The 12,632-nt window shown below is 43.9% G+C and overlaps 1 protein-coding gene across 3 annotated transcripts in view; it reads right to left on the reverse strand.

Annotated features, from left to right (window-relative positions):
- CIT (citron rho-interacting serine/threonine kinase) overlaps window positions 1-12,632 on the reverse strand; it is a 94,644-nt gene that overhangs the window by 24,968 nt on the left and 57,044 nt on the right. For all 3 annotated transcript variants that reach the window (XM_063315403.1, XM_063315402.1, XM_063315401.1), the window contains exons 24-26: window positions 6,476-6,673; window positions 3,391-3,584; window positions 609-744 (exon numbers count right to left, since the gene is read on the reverse strand). In XM_063315403.1, the coding sequence (XP_063171473.1) occupies window positions 609-744; window positions 3,391-3,584; window positions 6,476-6,673 (528 nt within the window). The remainder of the gene's footprint in view (window positions 1-608; window positions 745-3,390; window positions 3,585-6,475; window positions 6,674-12,632) is intronic.

The following is a 12,632-nucleotide window of genomic DNA, read 5'->3' on the forward strand; positions in this document are numbered from 1 at the left end:
CTGTGATCTTGGCCACCCTCTTATTTTGCCTTTCAGCAGTGCTGCTAGTTTGGGGAGGGGCAAAATGCCCCTTCCACATCACACTTTGGGAAGAAATATGAAATATCCCCTTTTCTTCTCTTCCTAAGCAATTTTGGAGGCTGTTTCAAGGCATGCCAGGAAGAAGGACCCAAATGGGTGCTTTGCAGTCCCTGCTATCTCCAGAAAAGGCTGGGAAGATTTAGGCTGGAAGACTAGCAAGTCTTGGCCAGCCAGCCATGATTCTTGACAAGAAGCTGAGGACTGCAGTGGACAGGCCAATGGTGCCCCCTCACAGGATCATGTCACCAATGTAGGCCAGGCCAAGAGTTTCCATTTTCCTTCAGCTTGTAAGAGTTTCCTGCTTTTTTAAGGCTTATAATGTGGCAGGTTTTTTTCCAGAGATAATCTGGCCTCCTGTTTTCAGCATTTATGGCAGGAGGGACTTGGAGCGCCATGAGAACGCACATCTGGAGCGGGAGGTTGCCAGCTCTTGTTGTAATGACGGTGCCTTACAAACCAGTCACTGTCCGGTCTGTTCATGTCACCTTCGCTCAATCCCAGCCAACCCAGCATTTTCAGCGACCAACCTTGTCAGAGAGACTCTCGGCTTTGAGCTTCTGTTCCTTTAATGCCTGCTGGAGAGCCAAGATCTCCGCTTTATGTTCTTTAACAGCAAGCTCTACTACTTGGCGGGATTCCGTGATACGCTGGTCAGCTCGCACCCTGTATTAAAGATAATAGGTACCTGCCTTACACCACTCCTGGGGTCAGCTTCCTTTCTAGGATCCTGGGATGGATGGGATCGATAGGAAAGGAATCCTCAGATGTCCAAACCCTTTCTTTTGAAGGCCAGAAGGCCATCGTTCGGTGCCTCTTCCTACGTTTCACAAATCTTACCCACACCTGCTCTGCTGAGTGAGATCCAAGTTGGCACAGTGGGAATCCGGAAGAAAAGCTAGTGCCAGATGGTGGTGGAATAAGATGGTTGCTGGCAAATAATCAAAATCTCTGTTTCCCAACACCATGCTCTTGCATAAAGATGAAGTTCTATATGCAGCCTATCTGATCATTAAGAGCCCAGGAATAAACAGGTTGAGAAAGCAAGGCTGGAACAGCCTAACTTCCCGAAATTCTTGAAGCCTTTCCACTGTCACTTGTGTATTCTTCTTTCCTGAAAAAGTGACTGGAAAAATACAATGCTATACAGTTCAATCAGAGAACAAATACTTCATTTAGAAGAAACCACAAGGGCAACCAGCAGTAGCTGAAAGGCTACAAAAAGGCTGGTGTGTATCTCGTCTCTTCCAATCCTCTTAAGAGAGGGAGCAGTGATATCCCCAAATTTTGTTCACTTATTTCATTTATGTCCCATTTTTCCTCCTGAGCTCAGTCTGAAGAAGATAGTACTGTCCCTTCAGTTTTATCCTCACAACCACAGTTTCTCCACCAGGGTTCCGTGGCACCCTCGGGTTCCACAAGAGGTCACTAGGGGTTCCCTGGGAGATCACAATTTATGTATTTTTTTCCCCCAGATTCGGGCAACTTCACGTTAAAAAGGTAAGTTTCATTCTTTGTCTTTAGCTTAAGAACACTGTTAGTGAATATATACAGGCCTACACATGGAACAAATGTACAGTAATAATTGTGTAACTTCTGGCCTATCTTTGAGCCTGAACGTGCAGGGGTTCCCCGAGGCCTGAAAAATATTTCAAGGGTTCCTCCAGGGTCAAAAGGTTGAGAAAGGCTGCTCAGAACCACCTAGTGGGGTAGATGAGGATGAGCATGGCTGGCTCAGCGTTACTGAGAGTTTGAAAGTGGGTCTCCTAGATCCTTGTCAACACTCCAGCCACAAGTCACAGGCTCACTGGCTGCCTTGGAAGCTTCACTGATTTTCAAAGTCAACCCCCTGCCCCCCATTTCCTATAATGATAGAATTAGATTAAAGGGGCTAGTGGTACTTAATAATCATGACAACAAAGAGAGCCAGTCTGGTATAGTGAGGATGGTGTTGGACTAGGAACTCAGAGACTAGAGGTGATTTCTAGTCCTCCCTTAAACAAGGCAGCTGAGTGATCTTGGGCCAGTCCTTCTTCTCTGAGCTCAACCACTTCACATTGTTTTTCTGGTGGGGAAACTCGGATGTAAGATCATTATGTACATCACCTTGAGTTGCACGAAGGAAAGGCAGGATATAAATCTAATCGATCAATAAACACAAAGTAGGCACCTTTGAGGCAAACTCCACTCCTGGTGACTTCATGGACATTGGCAACAGAACAGAAGCAGATGGCCACTGACTTCTCCTGTGGTATTTTTTTCAACTGCCTAGTCTAGCATTGGTGCTGGGCTTCCCAGATGATTCCTCATTTAAGTTCTAGCCCAGGCACCCCTTGCTTAGCTTTTACATCAGCCAAAGCTTCCTAGGTGTGCCACCTAGTGGGGCTGTCAATGAAGAGGATCAACCAGATGAAGAAAAAGCGTTTTATTTTAAAAAACGGTAAGATAAGCCACAAAATAAAACACACTGTAACAGCAATAAAAGGCAGTTTAAAATAATTTACCTGTCCTCTCTTTCTAAATGAGGACCTCAATCAAATGTAGTGGTGCTTAATGCTGAAAGCACCCGAGGACACATGATGGAACCAGGTGGCTACAGAGTTTGAGGTTTGGACCTAACTGGTAAGGTTTTATTTCCCACCAACACCCAACAAAATTCAGAAGGAAAGAATGTGCAGAGTGAAGCCCAATTAACGATGCTAGCATCCAGCCAGGTCTTTCAGTTACCCTAGTCATGGACTCTTAGGGAGCTTTGCTAGCAAACAGCCATTTCCTTCAGCACAGATTGACAAATACAGACAATATAGATTCAGAACAATGAATCTCCATCAGATCTTGACATCCTGGATCAGTTGTTGTCCCCCAGCAGCCTCCCCTTCAAAAGCACATTGAAGAATTCAACCCTGGATGAGACTAGAGCAGTGTTTCTCAAACTTGGCAACTTTAAGATGTGAAGACTTCAACTCCCAGAATTCCCCAGCCAGCTGGCTGGGGAATTCTGGGAGTTGAAGTCTTCACATCTTAAAGTTGCCAAGTTTGAGAAACACTAGACTAGAGTATGGGTGAGGGCTGTGGATGTTCTTTTCCTGGAACAGACGTAGCCTGGAGCACTACAGGCTGTAGCTTCACCCGGGCATCCAGAGACAGGGAAGCTTCAGCCACACTGCCTAATTCCCACTGGAACTACCCCAGCCTGAAATTCACTGTCTTCCAAATGGTACTTGCTGATTTCAGTACCGAATCTGTTTCTCAACCCCTTGTTTTCTCACCATTTTAGATTCACGCAAAACACAAGCTGAAGAGAACCCATACCTGCTTTGCTTCTCCGTATCTAACATTCTCTGGAGTTCCCGAACCCGGCACTCAAACTGGGTCTTCTCATCTCCCAGGACACTTCTCCACGCCTCCCACTGGCGCTCCTTCTCCAAGAGCTCATCATTCAGGGCCTCCAGATCCATCACTTGCTCTTCCAGCATGGTGCAGGTGGTCTTTAAGGCCTCCATCGTCTAAAAATAAATTCCCGGCACAGTTTCTTTATGATGTTCACCTCAAGAGCATCATGCTCGTCTGAAAGAAAGCGCCTTCGTATTCCTTAAGATGAGAGTCTTAACATTTAGGCTGAATCTCTCCAAGTATAATCAAGAATACAGAGAACAGTTGTCCTGGCAATACTCTTCTTCCTTGGACTAGGGGCAGCCAAAACAGTGGAGGAGGGAGGAACAGAGCTATCTGGTCCGGCAGAAAGCTTTGCTAACCATAGAGCAAGGAAACAGGTCATGTACAATGAGGTCTAGTCAGAGTGGGCTCATTTATCCGAGGGTCACTAGTGGCACGGAATGCCCTTTTTCATTTGAGCCTGGTCCACCAGCTGTACGTTTTCCTGGAGAGAGAGAGGGTTTGGCCATTGCTACTAATGCTCTGGTAGGTTCCAAATTAGGCTACGGCAATGCAACATACAGTACTTGGCATTGTTTTGGGAGACTGCAGGGGAATTAGGACAGGTCATGCCAAAGACCATCACACCTTGTCATCATTATTTCAAGGGCTTTAGTTCTGCCCAGCCACCAGAAAGCAAAAAGGACAAAGAATAGGAATGGTAGAGGGTCATGAAGATCTGGCATTCCAGAGTTAAGTAGGATTATAGCTGGATGTGATACTCTCTCCAGTGCAGGAAGATCTACAGAAATGTTGGTATGGCCTTTTGGGAAGGAAATATCAATCTAGGATGTATCTTCCACCATGGTAAGAAAATGCCTTCTCAATACATGCTAATATGTATCTGCCCAAGACCATCTTCAGAGGCTGGTGGCCACGTCATTCTGAAGCAAAGAGGGTGAAAAATGGAGAAGATTTCTCTTCAAATGTGATGCCTTCGTATACTATTCTGTGTCCAGGGAGATTCACCTTGTTTGCTCATCAAGTACATTTTAGGCCCCAGGCCAATACCTTTTCCTTTCTCTAGGCGTTCAATGGCTGATTATTTTCCTAGGTCTTTCTGGTTTTGTTTTGATCCTTCCTTTAATTATTAAAGTTTCATTCCCTATTCACTACCTTCACTAGCCACACTGGTTTTTACTAAATCTAAAGTGGCAAAGAAATTCTACTATACATACTTGAAAGAACAATTCGTGCTTTAACAGTAGAACTCTGTGACATAACTCACATAGTTACGAGAAATTCCTCTGAAGTGAACAGAAACCCTCCAATGAAGAGTTAATTAGCAGCCAAAACATCTCCCAGAAGGTGTCATGAGTAAGGATGGCGAGCAGGGGGCTCCCATCCAGACTGTTAAGCGCATGCGTAGCACTGAGGAATTGGTCAGCCATTCAGAGAGACACAGATCGGGACCACCTTAACCTTTGGGGTTTATATGTCTGGGTTTTCCCCACGCTTCTTCAGTTTGTTAGGATTCCTGTTATGTACAAGCAATAAAACATTAGAGACCAGTTCCTTGTCTCAGCGTGGTTCCTGGCTGTTAGGACAGAAGGACAGCTAGGCCTCCATCACTACAGTCTTCTCTGCTTTGCTCAGCTGGAAAGGAACACTGAGTTTTCCCAGTTCATCCAATTATTTTAAGCACGATACCCCTCTCACATTACAATATGCTGGAGAGGAAGGGAGACATCATAAACAGGTTTCCCTCACTGCTGTTGAGAAAAACTGAATGAATATGTGGCCCAAATCATTTGCTTGAATCATTTTAATCTATGTGCTCTGCAGAGCTCCAAGCACATAGTCTCACACGAACATGACCACGTTTAAAAAATTAACTACAATTCTGTTGATCTGTGTCAAAGGATATTCCTAGGCGACCTCATCCTGAAAATTAGCCACACAGGGTATTGCAGGAGGACGCCCATGCGAGTCTCTGGTAGCCAAAAACTGGAAGGGGTTTGGTAGCATCTTTTCCGACTAATACCTTTTATCGAAAGTCAGATGCTTGGAGTGATATGTATCTGTGTATAAGGACATTTTTCTATATTCTCCCAATTGCTGCAGGAAAAACAAATGGAAGAAGGCGGATACCTTCATTTTATAAGCAGCATCAAACAATATGAGAAGTTACTACAGAAGGCTCCATTTCACTATTATGACAAAAGCTGCAGGAAGTTGGATGTATAACCTAGATAGCACATCAAGAGTCCAGGATCCAACTAATAGAAAATGATAGAAAGATGGCAAAAGGATGCTTCATGAAATATGTTTCTGCATGATTGCATGATCCTGCATGGCTTGGTTTGTTCCCTTAGTTTCAAGCACGAAATGAAAAAACAAAAAACCTGAAGTGCCAACCTAAGACAACGAGGAAACTCTTGACGGACTCTGGATTTAAATGGTAGGTTTCCATATTTGCTCAACAACTCTGCACATGGGAGAGTGCAGCAGCTAAAGAAACAGGAAGTATCTCCTGAAAAGGGGACACCAAGATGAATTAGATGGCTGTGAAGGTGCCTGCTAGTTCATGGCTGGGATGGAATCATCCAAGGGCTGTTTCTTGGGACCGGGCTTCTATGTTGATCACACTAGGGCTTTGTGGCACAAAACTATAACATCCATCTTGATGGTCCAAGCAGATTCCATTTGTTCTATGTTCTTTGTCTACAGATTAAATCCTGCAAAGGAATTCTTAGCTCTTTGCTTCTGCTAGGCAAGCATGATGGCAGTTCTGGATGCTGCACATTGAACAGGAGAGAGGAACAGCAGCTTTGGAGGTGGTTTGTCTCAGACTCAGACTCTGAGGCAGGGCTTCAAAGGTCATAAAAAGGAGGAACAGGAACAAACCATACACAGTGGCTTATATTGCCTGTTCTTGGCTTCTTCAATATCAAGCTAGCCTGATCACTGAACAAGAGCCTAAAATAGTTGGCTTTTATAAAGTTAAGTTGGGAGAACTTACTTGCTTTTGACTGGTGAGCTGCATCTCCCGCTCTGTTATCTCACGACGAAGATGGTCAACCTCACTCCGCAGCTGAACCACCTCATTGTTTGCCCCTGAAGCTTCATCTAACTGCTTGGAGAGGAAGAAATTCTGGTTGTTCAGCTCAGCATTATCCTCAGTCAGCTGGTTCAACTGCTCTTCCAGGTCTGTAATCACCTAAATGAAAAGAACAACATGCCAGAGAATCTAAGAAACAGGCTGACTTAAGCTGAGCCTTCTGACAGCCAACTTCCAAAACTTGATAAAACGGGGTTCTGTAAGTTTATCATGCAGCCTTGCAAAGTGGCACATGCTTAATTGCGTGGTGTAGAGGCTAATCCCATGCCTGGCTTGAAGACCTGCTGACTTTAACCGTTTGGTGTAAGATGCACCTCAATGGAAGAGTTTACTTTTCATGCTATGATCTCAGTTGAAGAGTGCACGGCTGTCTCCCCAGATCTGCAGACATTCAAACAACAGTATAAGCGAACTGATTTATCTTTCCCAACCTTATGTTATCCTCACTGCTGAAAACAGATGCTAGCTTCCCTAAGAGGGATTTGATGTCTTGCTGAGAGCCCTCTGAGGAGAGGCTGAGTATCTGTTAGGTTACTCATTTAGATTTTCAAAAGGAAAGGAAAACCGGTGTGTTGCCAGAAGCTAACCACCCACCCTCTCCAAGTTAGGATATGCAGGATCCTGTTGTCAGTTAAAAACTTTGGTGTGAATTGTGAGAAGTGTCTGCCAGCACACAGATTTTAGGGGGAAAGCTAATATAAGCATTCAATGAGAGGCAGAAAAGAACCAGGCAACGATGCTTTTATGCAAAAAAGCCGGTGTCCATTAAAGCAGAATGGGAGCAAAGATGAAACACTTTGCCCCACCCCAGATATTTTGCATCCTGCTGTCCGTGTTGGTAGAAAACCTGGGCAAACAACTCAAACCAAAGCATGCCACTTGGCTGAAGCACAGAAAACCACAATTCTTGAAGAAGGCTATGCTAAATTTCACACTGAGTCCCACTTCCAGGCAATGCTTGACTGAGCCAACTAATAACAGAAACACTTTCTCAAAAGTTGTCCTAACATGCTTGACTTGTACTCATTCTTGGACTCGCAACCAGTGGCAACTTCTCCGTTTTCTTCCTGTGCATTTAGGCAAACGGGGAAGAATTGACAAGAGAAAAAAGCTGCATGAATGGGAATCAGTGTCAATTTCTGGAAAGCCAGTTACAAAAGTCCTGACACCTGTGGGGCCCCATGCCAAAACATTGTCAAGGTAAGAGAATCTTCTCTTGGTTCATTATATCTAGAGGACTCCATACCGGGAAAACATTATCTTTTCTTGGTTCAGCTGTACTGAACCGGGGGGTGGGGGGGCACATGGGAGAGAAATGAAACCATTCTTATTCCTTTTAAACATATAAAGCTAACAACACCTCCTAACAGGTGGTTGGAGGAAAAGACTAGGAGTAAATATGAAGCTGGACCACAAGGAACACCAATGAGGCCATCTTCAAGCTTGAAGTTCTGAGAACTGCCTAATCCATTTGAGCTGAAGGATCTATAAAAGCTTCAACACCGAGCTGCAGGAACTGGGACACTGCAATGAGGTCCTATGCTCCAAGACCAATCTTTGTTTTAAATGCACTTGGAAAACTTTTCAGGTTAGAATTATGAAAAACAAAAAGTACTCGCTTGAGGCTTCTCTCTTCTGTTTCCTTTCTAGAGGACGATGTCAACATTTATTTCATTGGTATGGCCTTTTTTCCTACACTTCCCAGATTTATAGTTATTGCCAATATCCTGAAATTTATCAGATCAGTAGACTGAAAATTCTTCCCTCCTGGGTGTTGGGGACTGACTTGGAGATTGACATAATAATTCTGAAATAAATAAATAAAGTGTGACTAACATAGAAATACTTTATATTTGACTTTTTCGAATTAAGTATTCTTTGTTTAACTCCATTTATACATATCGCTTTATGCAAGGATCCAGGTTTGACTAAAAACTATGAGCAGCTACCCAAAAATGCTCTCACGTTGGTCGGGAAATAAATGGCGCCTTTGCAAAAAACGTAACGCCCATTAGAACTCACGTTTTCTAGCAAAGGAGACAGCAGATGCAAGGACGAATGTAAGAAGCTAAGTTTTTTTCGTGCTCCATGTTAGTTACAAAACTTATTACGATCCTAGAGGTTACCTTGGTAACTCAGATAGGTGGATAGACCTATCAGTAGTTGTTAGTCATGACAAATAAAACAGTACTGCTTATATTTTCAGACACTCTAGCTCCTGAAGAGCAGGAGCTAGAGGCAAAAGCGGGAATATATTACCACCGTTCTGACCGGCTTAGGAAGCAAGGGCATTTGATTGGAGGCTATTGGAGATAAGCCATGGACTAGGCAGGCTTTTAGCCCAATCCAGCAAGGTAGACTGTTGGGCAATACATTCTTACGGCTTGATGCATCTTCTACGACACGTTGTAAATTACAGGTAAGGGATCCTTCTAAGCCCCAGCGGGGACACCTTCACACTCATGCCTCACAAGATAGGCTGAACATTACATGGAGGCCCAGGTTATCTAAGGAAGCAAACCAGCCAATGGACAGCAAGGCGTCAGTAGATTCAAGAGTCCTTTTTGCTTCTCGAACCACAATGTTCTTGGTCAGAGGAAAAGGAGAGCGTTTATGGCTCCAACATCACCCTGCTTCCAAGAGGACCTACCCCTCTCTTCCCCCCCCATCCCAAATGACTTTATCGTCATAAGTAAGTTCAAATTAAAGAAAAAAACAAAACAGCTAAACACTAAGCAAAGACCACAAAGCACAGTGAATATTAAGGGGTTCTTCAGGTCATTGAATTCCTTCTTCTTTAAGTACAGCATGATTTGTGTAAATGTTTAGCTCAGTTTATTTCGGTCTTTGGCTCCCCCCTCCCCATTTTTTTTAAAAAAAATTATAAGGCTTCTTTTCTTACTGGGGTGCAATTTCATGGGAGTGTCTGTTTTTAATGATTTTAGATCTCCTTTCAACTTTTTAACCTGTTCTCTTAACTTGCCTTGAGAATGCTTTAAGCCTAAGCAATGTGCCAGTTATAAAATAAGCCCAAGAAACACTGTGTGTTTGTGTGTGTCCACAAAATCTGTGTCCGTGTTATTGGATTATTTAGCCCACAAATGCTAGGAGGAGACAATCTCAATAAACCATGTGTGTCACCACAGTTTTTTCCAAGATAATCCACAGGAGAAACTATGGTCAGCTATTAGGTTAAATGCAAAAATCTAGGACTGAAGATCCATGCCAAATGGCAGATTGACTGGGAGAGCAGTTGGTAAAACAGCACAGGGGTCAACACTCCCAACTTTGTCTCCTTGACAAAACTTGCCCGCTGTGTCTCAGCTGATCCCTCTTGAGATCACTATGGGAAGGCACACGTCTAAGAGAAGCCCTCTTCCTCCACAGGGAACAACATTCGGAAAGATTCTGAAGCACTTTTTGTTCAGAAACACGCATCGAAAGCCAAAAATACTGTATTTTTAGCATTTGCCCAAAGCATGTGACCTTTGCATCAAGATGGAGGGAATTTTAGGATTAAATAAGAACAAAGAGTTGAAATGTTAGTTTATAAGCTTATAGAGGCTAACACTACCTAGCTGTAGAAAAGTTACTCAGAGTTTCATTGTGTACCAACGTGGATAAGTTATTTAGGAATTTTTTTTGAACCGGAGCTTTGTAAATAGCTACTCATCTATGGCAAATGAGCATTTCCTATATGGACTAAGCAAAAAGGAGGTTCTTTTCTTTGGCCAGAAACAACAATACATATAATCAAGTGGCCAACTCATATTTCAGATAGGTATAAGTCTCTACAAAGAACAAACAGAACATTGACGGATTTTCCTCAGAAACTGAAAATCCGAGCCGTCGTCTATTTGAGGCTTTAGCTCTACACCATGACAGGTCTATCAGCTATTCAAAGTGCTGGAAGAAAAAATTAAAAGTCTGAAGGAGAAGGGTGCCTTTTTTCAATCCACCTCATGTGGTGCTGCCTTATGCCTTCCTTGGTCTCTGGTGGGGAGATGTGAAAGATTTAAGAGGCTGCAGAGGAAAACAGACAGGCAGGCAAAGACCAAGGGATGGGGGGTTTAGGCATGAGAACCTAATGCAGAAAGGAACTTCATTTGCCTTGATCTTGGGAGGTGGGCAGTTCTTATTACTTGAGGATGGGGTATCAGCGGAGTTCAAGAGACCTAGCGCAACACGCTTGTCCTATATATGCAACCCAATCATGTTGTTTTCACGAATCATATTCATGCATCCTTACAAGCCATTAATACTCTTGGCTGCCTGTTCACCATAATATTTCTGCTAAGAATAACAGCAGGATCTACCTCCTGTTCTCCGTCAAGAAATATCACTAGGAGGACCGAGAGCAAAGCTTGTACTTTTGATGCACCAACGATTCAGTCACCGCAAATAAAGCAGCAAGGGTCTAATCGGAAGACTGTGTTTAAATTTCCTAGGGAAGCAACACCGTTTTGGTTAATGGCACCGAACCAGACAAGCACTTTGTATGAACAAAGCACCAAAATCACAGGTACACCAGAAAATAGGTGATCAAGGTTGGGTCAATGAGATGCCATAATGGATAATTTAGCTCCCCATATTGACTTCCATGAGTTTCATACATACCCTTCCAACCTATTTCTGAATTTAGCAGCTAGTTCACAGTCTATTAATACACTAAAGAAAGAGGCACAGGGTTTGGTCTGGAGTTTTAAAAAACCAGCTCCAGATGTACAGAAACATTAGATGCCTGTTTAAAGTTGTTGCTACACCCAACAACACATCGCAATCCACAAAGCCCATTTATACGGTGTGGGGAGGGCTGCAGCCTTCGCTTCCACCCCCTTCCCCTCAAATAAGCCCAAGTTCAGCCAAAGCAAACCAGGGCAGTGGAATTAAAATTTGGATAAACAGAGCCTGCGCTGACCCAGAGACGTGCTCCCAGCCAAAGTTTTAAGGAGAAGTAACATGTCAAGGAAGCAGTCAATATGTCTGGCAATAAGCCTTACATTGCTGCAAGACAAGTTATCAGAAGAAGCAAGAGCAAAAACTGAAAGATGGGGTTTTGGGAAGGGAAGGGGAAGGGGAAAGGAAGGGGAAGGGGAAAGGAAGGGCCCTTCAGATTCACAGATTACAAAGGGGAAGAGATTCCTAGGCCATTTGATAACTGCAACTCTCTAGCTTGACTTAAAATAGGAACAGGCAACTTCTGCCACCAAGCTCATCCAACTGGCCTATGTGCCTCAACTGAGGGTCTTTCCTTCTGTTCACCACTATCAGCTGATCCATCCCCCCAAAATCCAGTATTTGCATAACAGAGGTGAGTTCCATCTCTACAGAGAGAATCTGAAGGATAGGGCATGACATCACATCTCACCCATCCTGATGGACCAAGCCCATGTTCTGGGGACGATTTCCTGCCTGGAATTATTCACCCTGCCACTGCTCCAGTCTCCAATGGCTGCTCTTGGCAACTCATTGCAGCAGAAGTTAATCCTGTACCAGAGGCCTCTTTCAGCAGATAAAGAACAATGGGACCGTGTGGTGCGCTTTCCTTCTCTTGGCTTAACCCTTAGGTTCTCCTATGTTTACTTCTCCAATATCCCCACCAGCCCACAAAATATATAGAACCGAAACCAAGATGAGCAAGAAGTCACCCTTGGGGTAGCGTTGCCTTTACTTCCAAACATTGCAGTGTTATCACCGCAAGAGGTGTTCCTTCCTTTATCAAGAGTGTGCAGTTGACTTCTTCAGCTCTGAAATGAACACTGATCAAGGAAGCACCTAAATGTGGGAACGCAAAAGCATTGCGTTTGAGGTGATGCAGTCAGACAGTTTTCGTCTTGGGGTGGGTAGGGTGTCCCTTCCATAAAAGGGAAATCATCAGCTGGCATCACAGTGATCAAGTGATGAATGAGCAGGCATGAAACTGAGCTTGCTGTGTATTTGTCAACTTCAAGAATGGATTGTGATTTATGCACAAGCTGGCAGCAGTTTGGGGAGGCCAAATCTTTGGAATGAATTCTTGCTGCTCAACTATAGATGCCTCAAAGGAGAGGCCTCATTC

Source organism: Candoia aspera, chromosome 15 (genome assembly GCF_035149785.1).
Source record: "Candoia aspera isolate rCanAsp1 chromosome 15, rCanAsp1.hap2, whole genome shotgun sequence".
In the NCBI taxonomy this organism is placed as follows: domain Eukaryota; kingdom Metazoa; phylum Chordata; class Lepidosauria; order Squamata; family Boidae; genus Candoia; species Candoia aspera.